The following is a 23,303-nucleotide window of genomic DNA, read 5'->3' as shown; positions in this document are numbered from 1 at the left end:
AAAGCATCCAGTGTCTTACGAATATCCAAGCCAAGGCAAATTCATTGTTTTGAAGCTCAAAGGAGACACATGCTAGATTAAGTATTAGGTCCTACTATTGAGTAGGTACATAACCTAGCAACATTATGTATAGAATCAATTTACTGATTTGGCCAGGGAACACTGTGAGGTTAAGAGAACACAAAGCTTATAGCAATGCTTTTGTTTAACCTGGAGTTCTTTCTGCTGCACTTGGGAGAAATAACAATGAGAAATAACACAAATATGGTGTTGGTTATATGTTATATATGTTGGTTATATATGTTATACATGTTATATATGACCATCACATTAGGATAAAAGAGCAATGCACAGGTTCAAAATGTCTTAATGACATCCTGCACTGCCAATAATTGCTTTTAGAGTAAGGCACACTGGATCAATTTTCACCCTCTCAAAAGCATAAACCTGAATCTCAAGTGATGTCAAGTGTTTAAAATCATGTTTCCTGAACCTCAACATTACAATGAGGATTCTATCAAGGATACAACTGCATTTAAAAATATTCATGATCCAAAAACCAAATTAGATCTTGATTTTAGGGCTTGGGAATTAAGGAAGAGGTATGTAAAAATAAAGGTCTATGATCAAACCTTCAGCCATTTGACAAAGAAAAAAGGCACTTCAGCACCACAGACAGCAGCTTAGGTATTTTCTGTGACAACCCACAAAACAAAAACATGCAAATATGGAGCAACATCTATTCTACCCAATTAATCTATAAAGTCTGGAAATCAGGACTACAACAATTCACTAAATATGTTGCTGTACGGAAAATGCCTTTCACTGGAAAGTTTATTTAAGTGTAAGTACATGGTTTAAGAAAATAAATCCCAAGTGATTAACATGACCAACTGCATATTTAACACAAAATGAGCCATCATAATGTACTTAAGTTTTGAACTTTGAAATATCTCCATTATAGAAAATATAAGAACAACAACAACAACAACAACAACAACAACAACAAAAAGCATAAAAGGAATGATGGCAACAACTTAAAACAAAGAACTTTCAAAATGACAAACGTGAAATGAGTCTCAGAAGTAGACACTGACGTGCCTTGCTCGGGAGCACAGCAGCAATAGTGCTGCTCCAAACATCCCCACTGCAAGCTTCTTTAGGACCTGCGTTCTCCTGCTAGTGTGTGAACTGTGAACAGGTGGCTGGAAGGACAACTCCATGGGATCCATCTAAGAGGCGGCAACATAAAATCACATTGTCATATTCAGTTTTCTAATCCTTTCCTAAGATGCAATTCATTTCCTAATATCCTAATAAGTATGAAACAGTACCACTAGCAAAATCCAGATTGCATTTCCATCAAAAAAAAAATAAAATTAATTAATTAATTAATTAACCAGGATGAAAGAAGCCCCTGCTGAAAAGTGCACCAGACCTCCTTTGGCTGATAACTGACGCCATATAGTGGCAGTGATTCATGACAGATCCTGCATGCTTCTAGCGTTAAAGCTGAGCATGCAGATGTGAACTCATCATGCAACTGCCCAAGGCTGATTGGTGGACACTTCCTTCGGTGCATGCCATGTTCATTCATCCCAAAATGATCAATGGGATCGATCTCAGGGGACTGTGGTGTACAGGTTTTTTGGTCATTTTACTTCTATGTTCCTTAACTCCTAGGCAAACCTTGGACGATGACAGTGAGCATCATCTTATTGAAAACTTTGGCAGTAGACGATAACCAGGAATGCGTGAACCTGGTCTCTTATTACATTAAGGTATTCTCATAGATCACTGCATTGATCTTCAGGCATCAAAGAACCAAGTCTATGCTAACTATGCCTTCCAACAAATCATACCTCTTTACCATCATGCTTGTAGACAAGCATGATGGCTCCACTGGAGCATGGTGGTGCAACTGGAACTGAATGTGGCATAGGGTGTTGAACCCCCTATACGAATGAGATGTATGAGTGGCTCAAAGGCCCCCAAACCACTAAGCAGGACAACTCCAGTTTTCCCAGTGCTCCTGACTTTAATGAAGTCACACATACAAATGAAGTATTTATTACTTGTGAAGACGAATTAAAACAAAGCAGTACATGAATGCACGGCTACATTATCTCCATAGCCAACCTCTAGCTCTTGATACATTACCATGGATTACAGCAATCCCGGTTTAAATGGGTCTGGGTCTGCAAAGCTGCTAAGACCTTTCTTCCTCTCTATCCACAGGTATGGGCTCAAACTCCCCCTTTGGTTGTCCCCAGTCCATCTTTAAACTAGAGATGTCCTTCATGAGGTCATACCATTTCTTCACTCAGGGAGACATAACAGAATAAAAAAAAAAAAAAAAAAACACTCTAATCACAATAACATGCACACAACATGTAGCAACATTATGGCCATTTCCTCGTATGTACATGTGTACACTTATTGTCCATAAATAGATTAGTGATTAGCTATCATGATCTGAGAAAGTCTTTTTTTTCCTAATACAGAAAGCACTGTAATGTTCTTCCCTTTCCATAGGATCTCAATAAACTCTTCTGGGCTTTTTAAAGAATTGTCAGCCTGACAGAGAAGTGTGATTCATCATTCCAAAGCACACATTTACTCTGCTCCAGAGTCCAGTGGCAGCTTGCGTTACACCACTCCATCCCATGCTTGGCACTGTGTTTGGTGACGCAAGACTTGCATGCCTTGGAAACCCATGCCATGGAGATCTAGGCACACAGTTTTTGTGCTAATGTTAATACCAGGAGTAGGTTAGGGAGCAGATATTGAGTCAGAGAAGCATTGGCAACTTTTACACATTACATGCATCAGCACTCAGCGACCCCGCTCTTTAATTTTTATGTGGGCTGCCACTATGTGGCCGAGTTGCTGTGGTTCCTAAGTGCTTCCACTTTTCCATTCGACCATGCACAGCTCATCATGGAATAACTAGGAGAGGAGAAATTTCACTTGCTGTAACGGGGACATCCTGTTACAGTACCAGGTTGGAATTCAGTGAGCTCTCTAGTGACCTTTTTTATTTTAAACAAATGTTTGTAAAGGCACACTAAATGATTAGGTGATTGACTTTATACACCTGTGGCAATGGGACAGAATGAAACACTTGAATTCAATAATTAAGCGGTGTTGTCCATATAGAGTATGGTTTCAGTCAATGCACCTCTATCCAACAAAGTCTAAATTGCAAAAACTGTGTATGCCAAAACTAGTCAGCCGTTTCATGTACTAGGATGTTAATTGTCTGTGGACTAGCAATGTTTTGGATGGATGTATATCCATCTACCCCATTCATCACTGTGCTAGTACATAACTAATCATCTTACTGAGGGGAGGGAGGGTGGGAGTTTTAGCTCAATGACACCAACAATGTTGTCACATAGAAACAGTTGACTGACAGTTATATAATAAAAACTGCACAGTAATGTGATTATTTTTTTTTAATTTGCAAATTCTTTCTACTGTTCCTTTTTTTCTTTGTAAACTCTGAATAACCAAATACACTCAGCAAACTGAGTGTTTCTTTAAACATGGCTTTGCTCATGCTGGTGAAATGTCCGTCCCAATCTGCCAGGAAATGAAATAAAATGAAACTAAATCACCCATCCCCATATTTTAATATTTAAACGTTGAATATTTACCCAAATATATATAGTTAATGAATATGAAATATATTATCAAAAAAAACCCACGATTGTCTTTATCCACAGTTTTACTGTTATAGTCTTAGAGGCCACCAGAACAGCAAAAGGCAACCACATCTCAGGTAAATTTTACTATACCAGCCCTGCTGTGGCAAGATGAACCTGGGGGACAAATCTTTAGAGCTCCTCCATGGTCTTGCAGTGAAGAATTAGCAGATAAGATAAACCACATCGTCTCACATCTCCTCTTGGCATGCTGCCAGCCTGTCCACATGGCCCCCGTTTGTTGTCAGATTCCAGGCTGACACGTAGGGCAGGCTGCCTGCATCTACCCCCCCACCCCCACCCCCCCAGCATGCCACGCTCTTCCTGAGTTATGAGCTGCAAAGCCTTCTGTCTGTCAGCCCCTGGCCTCAAGCGGGTTGCCAGTTCAGAGCTGCAGTGCTCAGAACCTTGAGTGTCACTGACCTTGCTGAGGAGGTCCTTGAGGCAGATCACTTCTTTCTGGAGGTCTCTGGTCTGAACCACTAGCTCTGCGCAAATGGACTGAGCCTCCTTATTCGGATCCCACGTCAGAACAAGCTGTTAAGTAAAAAAAAAAAAAAAAAAAAAAAAAAGCACAGAAAAAGACACTTTGTCTAGAGCTTTTACAACTTTAGCTGGAATTGGACTGTGCAATACAGATAAAATTAACAATTTTAGGTATGATATGCAATATGTATTACAATAGGTTGCACACTTTTTATAGGGAGTGCTAGGATGAGAATTGCAGAAGTAGTTAATTATTTTATAATTATGTAAAATTAAAAAATAAATTTAAGAAACATTTTTGAAGAAGAGAAACACTAAATAGTTAGTAGTACTAGTTCAAAAGTAGTACTGGTTCAATAACTTATAAAAGCACTGCGTCATGAAAAACACACAGTACTTAAATCATAAGAGAACTGGCCCAATTTAATTCCGATAGCTACTTTTTGTACACAGAAAAAAAATGTAATCGGTAAATAACTTAAAAAGATGCCATTTTGATTTACCTTTTGAAAGGCAAAACACCTTTTCAACAGGTAACCTCTTAAAACACTTTACTAATCTTAATTCAACATTAGAAATTTAATGCAATTTAATACCAAGAGTTTGATACGAGACTGCATTTTTCTGTTGTTACACAGTCTAAATTTTAAAAGTGTTTTTGTTTGTATTACTTTGCCCTAACTGAAAGTAGATGACTCCCTTTTATGCTAAACTGCAGCGTATGTAGACTGCATGGCACACTCATGGACTATCAGCGTTAGTGAAGAGCACAGCCCACGAGAGTAGAAGCGCACCTCAGAAGGACTGCGGGGGAACCTTCTGATGACATCCTGCACCATCTCAGTCAGGTAACAGCACTGCTGCCTCAGGCTAATCAGGAAGTTATACAGCTCTTCACTCCTGTGGCACAAAAAAAAAAAAAAAAGCATTCAGGAGAACTTGGAATTATTGAATATAACACATGAGGAGGCATCCTAAGATGGACAAGAAGGGTTTAAAATGTGCAGTTACACTAATGTCCACTTACTGAGATTTTTTTTTTTAACTGCACAGCCTTAAAAAAATCCAAACAAACAAACAAACAAAAAAAAATTGCATTGGCTTTTGAAAAAGGCAATATGAAGAAACATTTAAGACAATAAGAATCTGAGCAGGATTTTACATGCTCTCCTCAATCACCCCTCTTCTGAATTTGTGATGAAACAGTAAGCACATGCAAATGCTTCATCAAAGATGAACGGCATTCTTAATTCAAAGACAGAATTCTTGAAGCACATCCTCCATCACTCACCTTGTCAAACGCTTGTAATGACTGCCACAAACCTGGTGATGTCGACAGCATTATCTTACCAGAGCATTTCTCCAAGCAGCCGTGTTCTTCTCCCAACACTCTGTCAGACGCTGTGGTAAACACTGTCAGGCTCGGTGGAGTTACTATCTCCCTCAGGATGGAGAGGTTGGCTCCGAGCGTCGCTTTGTTAGTTTTTCTTTTGACCGAATGAGTGATAAGGTTCTCACAGGACGACTAAGTGTGGGGTAAGAGCCACCGGGCCAGTCTGTCCCTAGAACAGCTCCAGCCCCTTCCAAAATCCAAATTAAGGAAGTTTCTTTATGGTCCGAGTTCATCCTATATTTTTCATACCCAACCTTTATCTCCCATTAGTTACAAAGGAATATCAGAATTAGAGTGTAAATTATTTCAAGGAAATTGCTTCTTCAAACAGGTAACTTATGATGTTGAAATGGTGAGGCACGTGTTTATATACATGCCATTAGCCAGGAAAATCAACCCTCGCCATGAATTTTGGAGTAACTCTATATCCATTTACTGTGTGTTTATAGACTACCTATCAAGGATGGATTTAAAAGCAGAATTTAGTGCATGTTCCTGTGCCCTTACTGTATATCCTCAGCTCAAAATAAAGAACATCACTGATTGATTAGCTTCATTAAGTGAAGACACGGCAGTTGGGCCAACTGCTCACAGTCATCAGTCCAAACATGGAGAACGAAGAAATCGCACATGCTTATCCCTCACTTTACAAATCATTACTAGAGCTTAAACCATTAAGACAGGCTTCCACAGAGGCCTTAATGTAGACAGTGAGAACAGACAATGAGAATCTGACTCTGAACTTTAAAGGTGGAGGTTCAGACTTGGCAGGAAGCTTTCCCTTGAGACTCTGGACAGGCACTTAGTGTCCCAGATCAGATGCCGCTGGGCAACAGATAGAGAAAAACACACCTCAACCACACTAGTTCAGATTAATGAAATGAATTTTACCCATTGTCAATGTTGTTTAGCTGCATCATGGTGTCCAGGTCCACTTTGTCAAGGTGCATCTCCTGAATTGCTTTAAGAAGCTTCTTTTGGTCCTTAGAGTTTGTTATCCCAATCTGCAGAGAAACAGCTAGACTACAATAGCTATTGTCATTTTCAGGACAGATGAGACCACTTAAGAGATGCAAATCCTGACAAAATTATGTTAAACAAAATTTAAATATGCTCACAGAATAAAAGATTGCAGATTGTCTACAACATACATTTTGTAAGCATGTCTTATAAATTATTGCATAAAGTCTAATTCAAGATAATGACAGGGGTCCAATTACAGCAAGCACACTATAGGATCACATTCATCCGGAAGTTGCTTGTATGAGCAATTTAACAGAATTTGCTGCATTTACTATTTTTTGCTTCCCAGCATTTTCACTTAAGCATAAAAGTAATTTAACAGTGGCAATACACTTCTTCACTCTGTTCTGTGAATAATCATATTACAAAGTTACAGCGCATCTAATCCACCATAATAACTGCTCATCCCTCTCTGCTCAACCCGAAGGCCTGAGGTGCTGGGCCCTTTAGAAGACTGAGGCAAGCCACAACGTTACACAGTGCCCACTGACTTCATACATAGTGACAAATTAACTTTCAAAACAAGTCATTTGGCAATTTGTAATGCTGGCACTGATCGTCACATTTTCTGTTGCATTGTCTGACAGCGCAGCATCAGCTATTGTGTCAAACATTCCCACGAGGAAGACTTCCCCTTGACAGCCATTTTAGTCATGAGTCACTTTTCTTGGTGAGACTTACTATTGTTTTATTTAAACAAATTTCATACCAATCAATCTTTTTCACAGCAGTCATGGTGAGTGTCAATAGCATATTTCATCCATTCCTTTGTGCAGCAGGTCTTACACTACAGATTAAACTACTGACATTTTAAATTTGATGTTTTTGAATACTGATCTATAAATGCAGGATCTCTTTCTCTGAAGTCAAAGTTGTTCTTTTTACTTCAAGATGTAATTTTGATAAATGTCTTAGACAAGCTCACTTTTAGATGTATTACTCTCCAATTCACAGTTCTCATGCAGGAGCACTCATGTGCATTCAGGTGGAATCCAAACTGCTGACGTGGGTCACTCACCACAGATTTCTAGATACCAGTTTATGCTGAATATGATCCGACATTCTCTCACAAACCTACCTCATGAAGAGTACAGGGAGGTTAAGATAATATGATTAGCTAATATTCTTGCATGAGAACCAAGGACATCTTGGCTATTCCCAAAACTATGGTCTGGCTTCAGCTCAGATATGTAGCTGAATTATGTGGTAGCTGGCTGTGTAGAGTAACAAAGCTCCCACTGGGAAAGACTGCTTGTGAAGGCTTACAGCAAATGTCCTCAAGGGATATTGTAACATTCCTTATGCTTACAATGGGTGCCTTAGCCACCACAATAACACTCCATCATTCACCGAGCTCGCAGATCAGCAGTTCTTTGAACTGGATCTGTCCCAGACTCATAAACCACACAGCCACTGATGCTTTAGGCTGTTCCTTGAATGCACTGCCAAGGTGTGGCATGCAGCTTTTATATGGTGATCACCTACTGTACTGGAGCTTGGTGATGCATATTAGACTTTTAATTGTTAGGTTTTTGGCACCTCCTTGTTCACATTTTGTCACCAGAGAAAGGAAAGGTGTATCATTTATTGTAAGCTTACCTTTTCCAAGTCCTCCTTTTCCATTGTCAACAAGTAGCTCCAGGTGATGTCATTTTCCTGACAAAGGTGTACATAGACTTTAGAACAAACCATACCAGCACAGCAAAATATACTTTATATTAGTTGTGTGACACTGCTACCTAATAGAATTGGTGGATGTTATCTATATATGCACACATTTGTACACCGATACCTGCAATTCTCATGTGTGTCATAAGTATCCCATTTTATGTTGTGTTAATATCAGAACTGCGAACTGTGTGTTAATTTATAATATTCTTTGTGTTAATATAGTTATGGGCAGGAGATGGAGATGGAGATGAATTGTAATAGGGATCTTCTTATTTATTCCTCTATTGAAGTAAAGCACTGGTTGAAGCAGGACCTAGTCCTGATAGTGCAGGTGATTTTAGAAATCTCCCACCTTTTGTCACGGGGCCTGATGTCACCTATGGAAATCTGGTTAAATTGCTGAAATAAACATTGTTAAATGAGCTGTATATTGACAATGATGATAGAGACAGAGATGGAGAGGGGAAAACAGCACAGTGTGCTGCAGGAGATATAGATCCCTTTGAAGCTGAAATGGCAGGGCCTGATCACTGATTTGTAACACTGAAAACCAAGTGTGTTTCAAAAGGATTTTAGAACATCAAAGGAAAGTGCAGCCAACAGAAGTAGTTCTCAGAGAAGAGACGGATCAGCACCAGATCAACAATTTCTTTTCCTCTGCAACTCATGCTGAAGAGTGGCAAGCTTTCTTAATACCCAAGCATTCTACTTAAAATCACCTATTAATCTAGAACTCCCCACATTTGGAGAGATGAGATGAGAGATACATCTGATGTCTTGGATTATCCCCTTATGGCTCCTCTTCATGCTATACTAACAGGAACTAAAAGAAGCTGGTGGATGGCCGGGGGCGGGGGGGGGATTTGAAATTTAAAAAAAAAAAAATAATAATAATATCGGTGTTGGCTACAAGAGACATCTTTTGGCTGCTTTTCTTCCTACAAACATCATGATAAAAGTTAGAGGACCAACCATGACCAACATACACAGACTTTTGCTTGATTACAGAGCCCTGTGTTTTGAAGTAGAAGGTTGACTTGCCAGAAGGTTTCTGAACAACTGTAAATGATGCATTGGCTAGAAGTCCGAGAGGAGTTGTGCATACAGTAGAGCAGTTGGGTCAAGATTAGGCCCACGGTTAAAAAGGACTAAATCTCTAAAACGTAATACTAGGCCAAAGTAAACCAACTCGAAGCTCAGGAGAGAAGCAAAAAGAAGCCAACCCTTCAGTCTAAAGAACCTGGATTTTGGTGTCCACATCCATCATTAGCTCTGTCCAAATCTCCTCCATTATTGAAGGTTGCCATTCGGATACTGCATTACCAAGTGGAATCGATTTTGGATACTGGCTGTGTGTTCACTTTAAGGCACAAGCAGCGGCGTCAGACAAAGCCAGGGGACCTGGCTTCAAACGGATCTTTTGTCCTTGCAGATGGAAAACATCATACATCAGAACAGAGTCCATATTACATATTTAGTGGCACAACCCTGAACTTGTGTTGACAACAGATATACATGTTATGTCTGACCAGTTAATTTTTCCTCTTGTGCTAGGATCGGATTTCCTGAGCCAGTCAGCAATCCATCTGAAAGTCTCAGATTTGGAGGAAAATTGTCTTGGATCAAAAATAAGGAGTCATGGGTTTACAAGTATGTGACTGTCTCTTGAGTTAGTCCTTCAATAGTGTTAAGACTGACTTATTAAGGAGTCATCCTCCAGAAATGCAACATCTCTTAAGCTTGGACATCAGAATGCACTGAGAAGTTGGGAAAAACAAGTATGGTCAAACAACGTCCTAACAACATAAAATACCAGACTGGTCCAGAGTATATTGGTTTTCACCCATGAAGGAGGAGGTTAGAACAGATGGAAAAAAAAAAACAAAAAAAAAAACACAGACTCTGGTATCATAGAACCATGAGTGGGCTTCACCCGTTTTGACTGTGCCCAAGCCTGATAGAAGTACACAATTCTGTGTTGATTACCGTAGGCTGAATACAAATACTCCACAAGATGCTTATCCAATGCCCATCCTACATGATAAAGCTCAACTTAAATCTAAATAAATGTTACTTTCTTTAGACAAACTAAAGTTTCTGGGACATGTGACAGATGAAATGGATAAGCAGATCCAGAGAAAACATCTGCTGCTTCACAGCAGTTCCTTGGTAGGGTGGTATCACCTTCGTTTTGTTAACTGGGCAGCTCCTCTAAACCATCTTTAATTAAAGGAAGTCAAGCTGAAGGCAGCTCTTTAACTAGTCTCAAATCATGCCTTAACTAGATCCTCTCCAATCTTCTGAGGTACACCCAGATGCCAGCAAATTAAGGCTGAAAACTGTGCTGACCCCAAATGGTTGACAAAGAAGAAAAAAGGTCAGTGCCTATGTTTCTAAGAATCAAAGAAGAGTCTAAAAGACTCTAAGACGGGGCTAAAAAAACAAGAAAAAACATACTCCACTTCTGAAAAGGACTGTAATAGTGGTGTGGGCTGTAGAAAAGTGGCATTACTAATTGGAGGGAAAACCATTTGTGGAATACACTGACCATGCTGCACTATTATAGGATTTCAATTCTCTGAAAACCACATCCTAGCTTACCACATGGATCTTGAGGCTACAGCACTTCCAAGTGAAGTATAGGAAAGGGCGCATGAATGTGATACCAGATCCAAATTCAGCTCTACGGAAACCCAGGATAGACTGCTGCTTACATCACCAAAAATCTTTAACATAGAGTGCAGTACTACCCACCAGCCTGGATAAAGCAGATTTAGTCCAAGACAAAGATGATTTGTGAAGGGGCCAGAAATAAAGAAAAACGTATGGTAGTATGTCAAAGGATGTTTGGTTTGTTAGAAATACAAGCTAGCCATTTTGATTTCTCCAGACAAAAGAGATTAAAGAACGAGGTTACATTACTGATGTGGACTTCAGGGATCCTTTCCCAAAGACCAAGACTGGAAATATGCAACTCTTGGTCAAATTTTACCCTTGGGAGAGAGCAAAACCCATCATGTTTGTCAGACCCTAAGAGGAGAGATTTTTACTAGGTGGGGAGTTTGCAAGTTTATCTTGTCAGACTGGGGTTCTCCACTGTTATCTGAGCTATGAAATACACAGGGAGTAATCCAGAAATTCAAACTGAGCTACAATCCAAGTAAATAAAAATGTTAAAACAATGACTGCCTCCTCACAGGATAATCACAGAGTGGGAGAAGTGGATGAAGTTTAGGTTTGTCATTAACAATGCCCAACAAGATATGGCAAAAAGAACAACTGCTGAACCCGCTACAAGAAGAAAGTTGAAAGTTCCATGGAAAGGCTCATGTATCACTCTCCACACTATAATCAACCATCATTCTCCATCACTGAAAGACAGCATCAATTTAATGAGGAAGCAAGGAGAACAGCGAGAAAGGCACAAGTCAAACAAATCCACTATTATAATATCCACAGGAAAAATGCAGAGTTTCAAGTTAGAGACCTTCTAATTATTGGGTCATTATTACTTATTGTCAAATCTGTTGCTGTGTCTGCACACAGATTTACATGTGCAAAGATGCATAGAAAGCAGCCCTAACAACTTACCAAAAAAAGGATTATATAAAGTGTAATTGCACTGTAATCTTTGTGATTTAACTTTCTGAACTTTAAATAAATTCCGCTGAGGCCTTCTAAGCAGTTTGCTTACCTTCATGATATCAGAGAGGTATTCCAGATTCAGCCCATGCAGCAGAAGTTCAATATCACAAAGCTTAGCTGAACTGTAAGAAATCAGTGCAAGAACCAGACCATGGTTTCAGTATTACACCCATTAGTGTCAGCTTTTCATCACCACTAGAGGGTACTATAGCCTTAGCAACCGCCAGCCAGGTTTAGGTGCAGAGTACCTCTCCTCTGAGACACATGGAGGTTCAGGTTTTTGGTTGAGAAATGTAAACTCCGTTTCAGTTTTCGAAGGCACGCCATCATTAAAAGTTGAGCCTCCTGAGGAGTCAAGAATCCTTGAGATCTGTGGACACATTTATTTGATATTGCACTAATTCACCTTCACATTTCAACACAACTGTAATATCCAACACTAAATGTCTTCCAAGTTCACAATTGCATGGATAGTTGCCAATTAAGTGAAAACTCAAATCGTCACACCTGCGAGAAACAAATGCCCCATATTCTCCAAAAACCTTACATTATTTGACAAAAAAAACAAACAAAACAATTTTCCTTAAAACCAGGTTTAAAATAGACATGCAAAGCAGAATATTTGGAAGTTGGCTGGAGATACCCGTATTATTAGCAGTTCAAGCTTATGTCCCATATGATAAATGAGGTGAAGTAAGGCCAAAGGTAAAAGGTCACATACCTGTGGTTGTTTGAGTTCTTTAGCCAGGTCAGCAGCTGTCTTCCCTGCCTTGGTTTTGATGGACCTGTCAGCTCCAAGCTGAAGCAGTTTTAGCACTGCCCTTTCTTGCCCATACTGCACAGCTACCATAAGTGCCTGGATTAACAAAATACCTTGAAATACCAAACTTTATGCCCCTTGTACATCTAAAGGAAGATACCTTTCAAGTGCAGTCACAATCGCTCCCATTTAGAGAAATCTACTTTTAGACATGGCACACATTGTAATTGGCCTTTACAATTTTGAATTCAGTGACAAAATAAAGCCCAAAAACTATAGTTGGGCCTAAGGGGGGGGGGGAAGAAGACATTCCCATAGCTTTTCTGATTTATGCATTAACCCTTAAAATGCACTTTTCTGTGTTTGCTTTGGCTTGTTCCTTGATTGTCCCAGCCAAGCCATACCATGCATTCCACAGTACTTCCCAGGTCCTATTTCACTAGCAGGTCTACTTATGCAAGCAGTGTGGGTGATGTTTAAACATCTAAATGCCAACTAGGAAGTGTCTCTGCTTGTGCGTGGAAATGCTGTAATACAGCTAATCATAGCTACCGTGTGGCCACTCTCGTCCTGAGTGTTCAGCTCTGCTCGGTGGGATACCAGCAGATTGATCACTTTACAGTAGCCATCCCTGGCAGCCAGCATCAAGCTGGTTCTGTGGCTCCTGGACAAGGACAACAAGCAAATTTGGGAACCTCAAATAAAAAACATTTGGAAGCTTCACTGTGCTAGATGGACCTCAGTCCGTGAGAAGGTCCTTGATTTTACCCTTCTGTCAGGTTTGCCTGTAGGTTTATAGATGGCATTTCTAGGTAAAATGTGTATGGGCTAAATGCAAGTCCTTTACTGGAGACAGGTACAGTTCAACACAAAGTTAATATACAAACATGTCAATTAGTCAATCTGACAGAAATCCCTGTGAAGAAATAACTACATAATCAAATTTAAGTAGGTATTTTGGCATAGTCATTTACATCATCACATTCTAAGAAAGTAAATGCTACAGTTTTATTCAAAACAAATAAAGAAAAACACTGAGCTGATGAACAGTGAATAGATTTAAGTCTTTAAAAAAAGCAAAGTTATATTTTTTAGCTTGCTTCCTTTGGCATCACGTACAGAATAACTTTGTTATCAGAGTACAGAGTGCTTGTGAGGCCACTGAATAGAGCATGTAATATTTATGGGACTATGATGAAAAGCAGAACCTCTTGCCAAGCACCATACTAAGGTGTGTGTGTGTGCGTGTGTATTTGTGCACACACTGTAGCATGGACCTTTTGGGAGAGTCTTTAAGCTATTCATCACAGTAACTGACATTTCCCAGAGAAGAGGCCTACAAGCATGATGAGTTCTACCCTGTCATGTACAGGTGAGGAAGGGCACCATTATTCTTCAACGTGACACTATCTTATTGCTGGGAATGCACGTCCTCTCCATCATCAAAACCTGTGACAAATGTGTGATGGCTAATGTGGACCGTTTCCCAGGGTGTCCTTCTCTGTCACTGAGGGGGACCTACAACAATGCGGAAGTTTGCTGAATGGATATTACCTAATCCCAGACAAGGCAAACACCGTACTGACAATATTCCACCTTTTAAGAATTGTGATGGAGGATAATTACACCAAGTTGTAAATGAAGCATACGCGTAATGCTCATTCACAATCTCTAATTTATGAATCTTAACTAGAGGTTTAAAAGGACATATCCTTGTTCATCAGAAACCCTCTTAGCCTCGTCATCATAATGAGGGCAATGTTGCACACGTGGGGCAGCGTTTCACTGGACTGTGGCTTCGGGGCCTGTTCATATCTGGCTGCACTAAATGATTTCAAGACTATGCAACTTAAGATCAGTACATGAACAGTTAAAGACAATGGCAATTTTCCCTCAATAATAATCCTTAAAAAATTTGCCTGGTTTATATGAAGTACTAATAATGAAGTAGTAAATGAAAAATACTATTAACTGCATTACCGGCTCTTATTTGACCAACAAATCATAACAATGATGCCAAAACACAAGGATGAAAAATAACATAATTCCCAGGATAAATCCCAGATTTGACAAGCAAACCATAGAAACAAACTCTCTCATTCTTGGGCTACTGAAATTTGGGTGATGACAGCACAAGCTACATATCTTATATCCCCAAATGACATCATTGCCTTCAGTTCCAGAAAGGACTGCACAATATAATACACAAATAAATATTGTATTTATGTTCCTTTGCATTAAGATTGTGCTATAGGACATCTGTAAAAATACTGAAAATATACAAAGTTGTTAAAGGAACAATATGTTTTTTTTTTACCACCAAAAAGTAGCAAACAATATTCATAAAAGAAATTGTTTACATTTTTTATGAAAAGAAATATGAATCAGTGTTTTCCCCATAAAGTACAGTTTAGGGAATAAGAAGAATAAAATTGCTTTGTAGTGTGCAACATTACAAACATCCCATCTATAACGATTAGCAGGAACCGATACAATAAGCAAATATGCTAAATCTTCCCCCCCCCCCCCTTCATATGTAAAACTCAAGGTTTTCAGCTGAACTTTAAATAATTGTTTCCTGGAGCTGCTTTCATCACATGCTCTTCAGAGCATATACCACGGGATTAATTAGCCCAGACCTGTTTTCAAATGTAGTACTGATTCAATCAGCTATTATTTCAGCTATTCCAATAGCCTGTTTAGTGTGGTGCATCCCAGAATCATGATCCAACAATTCTCAATCAAGTCGCCACCAGCAAATTTGAGGAAGATGCATCCCTCATCAGTACCTAGATAGGCCTACCATATTAAAAAACTCTGTAGGTTGAAACATGCACCTTCCATTTATCATTTTTACTATATAGCATTTGAAGTCTATGTGAAAAAGTGCTACATGCACAGAGACAGACATTCTGGTCCACAAGGCAAATCTTCAATGTTTACAGCTTCCATGTTCACACATTACCCCTACAGTCAAAAATAAGCAAACACTACCCTTTTATCAGATGAGCTAGGGCTCAAGTCTGATTTGTCTATAACCCACTTTCGGATAAACATAAAATGAAGCAAAAGACTAATCCACACTAACCTTATAAAATGTTTGCTACTGACAGCCAACTTGCTTATCATAACATTTGCAATTTAAATCAATATGTTCCTTGATTTGTGTTTCAGTAGTGACATCTGACAGACAAACCTGTTGCAAAAACAAACATGACACGGAGCACTGAGCAGCCTCACAGAAAACGGGAACACTGGATAAACTACACGCCTATTTCACTAATGGCTAGAAATATTTCTGATAACGGTAGGAGGCATACATGAACTGCAAATTAACCTGGCTGGGTTAGAATAACTTGCATGGTGGTGCCCATAGTACTGGACAGAAAGGGTGGGCAAGATGAGCCGGCAGCAGAGGCTTGAGGAGCAAATCTAGCAGTGGCTGATAGATGGAGACAGGGAGGCGCTGGAGAACATCGGGGAAATGAGTAAGACAGGACTGCAGAAGAGAAGACACCACCACCAGGGTCAGATAGCATTGACACTTTTTTCAGTACTGATACTTTGACACTCAGGTCAATTTATTCCATGTTGTCTTAAAATATTTATTTAAAGCAGGATATGACATATCTTATTTACAAAATACATTTTCCAAAAATAGCTTACATTAGTTACATTACACATACATTCTTTTGCATATTCAGTTTAAATGTTGTGTCATTTTTACTACACTACACAAAGAAAAAACCTAAATAATTACACTACCATAGATATGTAATTTAGTCAGCTCATCACCAGTCCAGATATTCGAGCAATAGCCATCAAATAGCACAAGATTTATTGAAACAAGCACTCAAAACAATATTATTAAACCACAACAGTATCAACTGATACCCAGCCCTACCAGAAACAGCCAAACCAAATGTCAGTTACAAAGCCACTTTTAGAACCTGAGATTCTCCTTCGAGAGCCCAGAAAAATAAAATGCTTAGGGACTGTGTTCAGACAGCTTACATACCGTGTCCCAGAAACCCTAGCTGACTGTCTGCCACAGCACCTCAGCATCCGGCCTCTGCCCCAAGCCTCAACTCCCCAGGCCTTCAGACCACCAAACCAGGAAAGGCTTTTTTCCGTTCTTTCTTTTCTTTTTTAAACAGGAAACAGTGCTGTGGACATACTGCATTTTGCTTACCAGATCAGTTATAGAGATGCTCCACAGCCAGTCAGGTGCACAGCCCTCTGAAGACTGGGGAGAGGGGCAATGTTTGACAATTCCACCCCCCCCTCCGCCCCCCAATCACTTACACACTTCCCTCTGGATCTTGTTACCGCTCTTTAAATATTTTGTCTGGACAGGATACAATCACTTTCTTGCCAGTCAATAGAGCAACAAAGTTGTTGACACTGCGGGTTGTGCACAGTTTTGGAAGCAGATGATGAGCAGCTGAGCGGCTGGCCTGGGAAATGCTTACTGTGCATGGATGCAAAAACAGCCCACAATCCCCAGCTTTTCTCTAACACTACCTGGCCAAAGTTAGCATTCAGAGGTTCGTGGGATGGCTCATCACAAGCCCACATGACTTGGACATTAAACTTTAGTGTGCATGGCCATCTGAAATCAACCAGAGGACACCTGGGGTCATACTGTAAAGTGTACACTACAAATTGTAGGCCTCATTCTCTCTGTATAATGGTAAAATTAAAGGACCTGACTTTGTTGATCTCCAAATCCTTTGTCTTTTAACAACTGAGACCATTAAAGCACCATCTACTTTATTTTAAACAACTATGTACTAGGTACACCTTGAAAATATGTAGTTAGAAACCACAGACCAGCAGCAGTCTAGTCTTAACCCAAGTAATAACAGCCTGTCAAAATTTCAAAGCAACACATACATGTGTAAAAAAAATTAAAAACACATCTATGCCTTATAAAGAGGTGCCAGCTCAGCTCAACACCCACACACTTGCTACTACCATGATACCAGTGTTAATGCTGTGCAGAGAATTATGTAGGTAAACAGATAGTGTCACTCACAAAATTTCACCTGTGAGATGGGTATACCTAATAAAGAAGCCAGTGAGTGTAGGTGAAAGAAATAGCAGAACAATAGGAATGTAATATCACCGTTTTCATGACCAAAATTATCAATAATTTTTGGAATTACTGCAGTTCTTAAAATGTATTGAAAATACTTTATCAGTGTTATTCCTGTCCCCCTAATATTTTTAATCCTGCCCCCACATTTTGGAAGACCATTAATATGTTTATAAAAATTATTATTTTTTAATCAGAGACCCAATCTGTCCCACAAGAGGATATATGGATATGTTCTTCAAATAAAGTGGAGCAGAGTCTTGTAGAGGCAAGCTCAGTGATTCTTACAGACTTGATAATGAGTGTAGACACTCGTGCGTGTGCGCACACACACGTGCATGTTACCTGTTGTATGCATTTGGATCTGCATTCCGACTCAGCAACAAGGCTACACACTTGGCAATTTTCTCCTCATTGGCTGAATTTGCTGTGCATGCAGCCATAAGCACGGTATAATGATCTGTGTACAATGGGTGAGACAACAGAGGAGACAAAAATCAAGAGAAGTTTGCAAACAGTTCCAATGAAGAGTATTTAAAAATATATTTCTATATAGTTAACAGTACAGCTACAACTACCAGTAGATGAATTAGTATACAGCACCACAAAACTGCATATTTACTGACAATTTATTGAAAATGAAATCAACACTAATGCATTTACAGTAGAGCAACAACAACCAAATACTAAAATATTCATGTTGCACAAAGGCCCAAAGTTTAAGACCTGGCCACGTGGCTGGATACTGGCATTGTGATGTGTTGCTGCTGCATGGAGACAGTGTTGTGCTCAAGGTTTATTTGCTGAGATTAGACACCAGTTTAGACTACCAGCAGGGCTGGTTAAGGGTGGGACACAGACCCAGTCTGGTTGCGTCTGCAGCTGAGCAGGTAAATAAATAAAGGGCCAGTGTTGGGCCAACGCAATGACGGCAGCATCACGCTCTGTGTACCGGCATTATCAATCACTCCCGCATTCCTCACTTTCCAAGCGGAACACAGGCTGGGAAGCTAGGAAGCGGCGGCTGTTTTCACATTTAATTATTTCCTTCCAAAGCCTGCAGCTCTGGTCGGCCTGCTAACATCCCCCTCCCCACCCGACGAGGTGGAACTGTCTCAGTTGCTTCACTCACTCTACACCAACATCCGATTTAGCAGACAATAACACATGCGCTTAATTTTTTAAAGTAACAGAAACGTGATGTATAAACTGAAAACACACCAGCAGATTAATTGCATGTTTTCAATAGAACCTCTTTTGCGTCAGGGCCATTAAGCAATGTCAGCTGAAGCCTGTTTGCCTGTTTTAGCTGACAAATGGACTTAAATTAAGAGAATGTGCATGTGGCTACTTCAATATAGAACATATTGATTAGAAACAAACTCTCCCCCAAAAGGGGGACTATCCATGACTATCCATGCTTTTTCTGTTTGATATCAAAGGGTTCTTTACTTGCAGCTTTTGCAAAAATCCCATTATCGCCAAGAACTTCAGAGAAGCAGATGGAGACACGGGAAGGACATCTGCTGCAACACCAGGGCAACATCATCCTTCCCCTCCTCATGCCAGACAACAGTATAATCAATATTTAGCACAATCAGGCAAATGCGTTTTGACTAAAAGGCCATTTCCAGTGTGTTCTCAACAAATATTTTCTGCATATTTTAGTGTTTTGTACAATCACTTTTTGTGAAATATGTACTGGTGAAGTTAGATATGCCACATATGCTACCTACCACTGGCTTCCACAGAGCAAAGAACTGCTCCAAGTTTGAGTTCAAAAGGGGACATCACATTTCCATGTCACTGTGTTAATTATGAATTTGGAGTACTTGAATCGGAGTACTTTGTAGAATAAAAAAACCTGATAAGCTTTTTATAGCCTTTTATAGTGACTAGCACACACCATGTTATTTACTTCAAAATTAATTACCATCAAAATGATCAACCAATGAATAGAACTTCGACACTGCAGAATCCTTAGTGAATGTCTAAGATTAACATGGTAAATTGCAGAAGATTAACATGGTAGATTCTGTTACCTGAACTATATTTAGATTTGTCATACTTTTGCCCTGGTTCAACAGAACCAGAGCTGTCTAGCTAGCAAGTAAGGAGATGCTTCAAGGTCTTAGCCTGCTATGTATAAGAACAACTGGATGCAGGCTACCTGTTGGAATAATTGGATCCACCACCACTAACTCAATTTTCTTAGTGCAATGGCTACCACTGAAATACTATTAAACGATGGTGTGTCTCAAACACTGTTAAACACTTTAAAACCATTAGCTGTGTTATCTGTGTAAAATTTATATGCCACTACTCTGATGGTTAAATAAGCTTTTTTTTAAAACTTCACAATGTTTTAAATATTTTCTGTGTCTTTGAAATGTCCCAAGAGATTCAAATCTTCAAATTTATAGCCCAATGTGCATGGTGTACATGTGCAGGCGTAATTTACGTTGTGTTTATTTTGTTTCTGAAATGGCTGATTTTGTCCCCACTACCTTTTGAATGTGCATGATTGTCTTTGGAAAAAGACAATAAAATCAGACAGAAAAGTATACATAATTCGGTCAGCCCATGCCTCTGTTATGACATATGACCAATAGCTGTCATTGCACATGAGCTCCGTGAAAAAGCCCCGAATAGCTACTGGAAAGTCATGACTTTTGTGTCGTTTAAAACTAAATATTTTTTTATCATTATAATTACAAAACAACTGTACTACAAATATATTTTTGACCAGAGCGTTGATGTTTTTTGCATCGTTTTTTGATGTCTTTGTTAAAAAAATGTATTTATTTATTTTACATTTTTTCAGCACCAATCGGCATGAAAAATGTGACCATAAAACCTGTCGTGAACCTCTTCCTTTCAATCTCAGTGCTGATTTCTTTTCAGTGAATGCTCATGCCCGACAACTTGATTTCTTAAAGGGATCACAAATTTGATGTGCAGTCAGTCCGCAATTTTCAAAGCAAAATTATGTGTATATGGTTTTTGGGTCCTTTTTTATATGAATAACTTAATGATCTTAGCTTGTAGCCAAGTTGCACACTGAGGTGTAGCACTTTCGTATGCGTAGATTAAAAGGGGTGGGGTGGTTGCCAGCCCACTAAAAACTAAACACAAAAATGTTGTTAGTTAAAAAAACTATATAAACTTCTAAAATACTTTAGCAATTTTGTGAGCATGAAAATAGCTGGGGGGGTTTTTCTGCATTGTCACCACAATTTTTTCTTAGTCTCCCTTTCCAGTTCTCTTGGCATTGACCATATTGCATTGTTTGAGGTAAGGGATGATGACCGGTAAGAAAACACTTGTAGCTCAGTTTTTTATTTGTTGTTTGGTTTCCCTGGTCCAGACCAAAGCAGAAAATGATACACTGTTGATTTTTATTCTTGGTTGGCTTAGTTCTCACACTGACATATTTACCATCCAACCAAAAGATGTAAACAAAATTCAAATGGATACGTCAGATCCTATCTGAACGCGACGTACATATTCAGAACTGTGATTAATGCCAACCGAACCACAACAATGTTCTACGCTGGGCTAAATGCACTTGTGGGGGTGGTAGTTCCACCTGTTAAACTTAGGAAGAACTGGAAAAGGCCTAAGCAGGCAACAATGCAAAGAATTCCTCTGATGCAGAAGTACATTTTGAATAACCAGGGTGTTTTGTGCATTTCTTTCTTAAGTAGTTACATTCGTTGAACCAAATGTTAATGCATTTTACCTCCTCAGTGCTGCACGTTTGCCCTCAGCTCATTTTCACTACCACCACTCCGTTCTATAATGAGGCGTTTAGAGTGGCATCTTGTGACACCTTGTTCATACATTAAACGAACTGCACCATAGTTTGCTTGGAAGCGGACCTGCTCAAAGGGTCTTGGTGCGCACCAGAGTTTAAAATGTAGCACTCTCACTTGCTCTCATGAACCGCACAGAGGATGCGCTCCAGGGTTCGTTTTAATTGAACCAAAGATGCTAGGTCTGACCGCCACCCTTAAGGATGTGCAAAGCGGACTTGCTGTACTCCCATCTGCTTTGTACTGCTCACACAGTGCCATCTTTTGATTTAAAGTTATTTGTTTTTTAATGGGTATAATGTCAACTTGCTTTTAAGGATTGTGGTTGCATAGCAAAATACATCAACAAGATAACTGCTAAGTACAGTAATTTATATACGTTTAGCCTAATAACCTAATAAGGGCTTTATCTATTAGGCTAACACTCTACACAATTACTGTAGACTGTATAAAGGATTACTATTTGCCCGGGAAGCACACGTCATAAAACAGGTTAAATTCCAACTGCAGGATTACAGCAACATGATAAAAGAAATTTTAAAAAAGCAGTTTGATACCTCTGCTGAAATTCGCGTTGGCTCCGTGGTCCAGCAACAGCTCTGCAAGGTCGTGGTGTGCCACATGGACAGCACACATAAGAGGCGTCCAGTCGAAGCCCAGGCGAGTCTCTGCATCCACGCCTGACAAAAACGTGTGAAATATTTCAAACCATAATCTCCCACGAAACTCAAATTAAACCGCGACCCCCTTTCAAATCACAGTGAGAGTATGCTTCTTCAAGCGGCTGCTGGCAAAATTAGCAGGCGTTAGTTAGCTTGGCTAGCAAAACTGCAAATCCCCGACGTTACCGCCGTCCAGCAGCTGCTGAACGAGATCGACATCCCCGGCTGAAATGGCCTTTTTTAAGGCCGACACGTTGTCATCAACGGGCAAAGTCGTCCCTGATACCTGCAACACAAAGATTATATTTGTTGGATAACTAACCAACCTAGCCAGCGGTCAGAAATGGTCAAATATTACGTTAGCCACACGGCGAATAGTTCGTGTGGAAGGTACACAACGTTACCGGACAAATCGATCATTCTGAATATAGCTAGCTACCTCAGAATCTGATCTCTTGGTACAACTGGAAAATCCAATGTCCCATTCATCACTATTTTCATCACTTTCGTCACCTGCAGGAAAGGCATATTCGATGTTGTTTATCATGGTGTACGTAACCGTTTGAGCTGGTGCGTTTTTTTGGTTATTTTGACGCGCCGACGTGCTTGAAAGGGAACCACAAAATATCGCAGATTCACCAAGACGCGGCTTTTCCGTTGTATTTTTATTGTATTCCAAAAAAAAAACCAAAAAAACAATTTATTTGTATCATTTAAAAATTTCACTATAGTAAATAATGGACAGCTTACTATAACCCAACACACCCTAACATCCGTCATTATAAAGCAGCAACGTTTCACATCGTTAGCTTGAATACTTCTGAAGGAAACTGGTGGCAAGAGATTTTAATCAGATATAGTGTCACACTCAATCTAGGTTATTTGCAATCGTTCCCCCTTTGTGTTTGCAAGATTAACAGTGCAGGTTCTGCTTCACAGAGATATCTGGTTTGTCATGTATTTGAACAGCGCCACCACGTGGCCAAGTCAAGCGGTTCATGGCATGGGCAAATCTTATATGCGTCCAAAGAAACGAGTGTTGT

The 23,303-nt window shown here is 39.6% G+C and overlaps 1 protein-coding gene across 2 annotated transcripts; it reads right to left on the bottom strand.

Annotated features, from left to right (window-relative positions):
* Positions 1 to 816: 816 nt before the first annotated feature.
* On the bottom strand, positions 817 to 22,819 carry asz1 (ankyrin repeat, SAM and basic leucine zipper domain containing 1). 2 transcript variants are annotated; one of them, XM_035525594.2, is made up of 14 exons: positions 22,700 to 22,819; positions 22,447 to 22,546; positions 22,156 to 22,278; positions 18,129 to 18,243; positions 13,238 to 13,349; positions 12,647 to 12,781; positions 12,174 to 12,295; positions 11,975 to 12,047; positions 8,209 to 8,265; positions 6,478 to 6,590; positions 4,988 to 5,093; positions 4,131 to 4,244; positions 2,161 to 2,317; positions 1,130 to 1,232 (listed from the first exon to the last, which is right to left on the bottom strand). In XM_035525594.2, the coding sequence occupies exons 1-13, from the start codon at positions 22,805 to 22,807 to the stop codon at positions 2,210 to 2,212; spliced, it is 1,386 nt and encodes a 461-aa protein (XP_035381487.1). In that variant the 5' UTR covers positions 22,808 to 22,819; the 3' UTR covers positions 1,130 to 1,232; positions 2,161 to 2,209. The 2 variants fall into 2 exon arrangements, with proteins under 2 accessions (XP_026859806.2, XP_035381487.1); XM_027004005.2 differs by lacking the exon at positions 2,161 to 2,317 and having other exon boundaries at positions 817 to 1,232.
* Positions 22,820 to 23,303: the final 484 nt, after the last annotated feature.

The sequence above is a fragment of the Electrophorus electricus genome, chromosome 6, assembly GCF_041902795.1.
Source record: "Electrophorus electricus isolate QZ-2024a chromosome 6, ASM4190279v1, whole genome shotgun sequence".
NCBI lineage: Eukaryota > Metazoa > Chordata > Actinopteri > Gymnotiformes > Gymnotidae > Electrophorus > Electrophorus electricus.
This window is presented reverse-complemented; position numbering and strand designations above follow the sequence as displayed.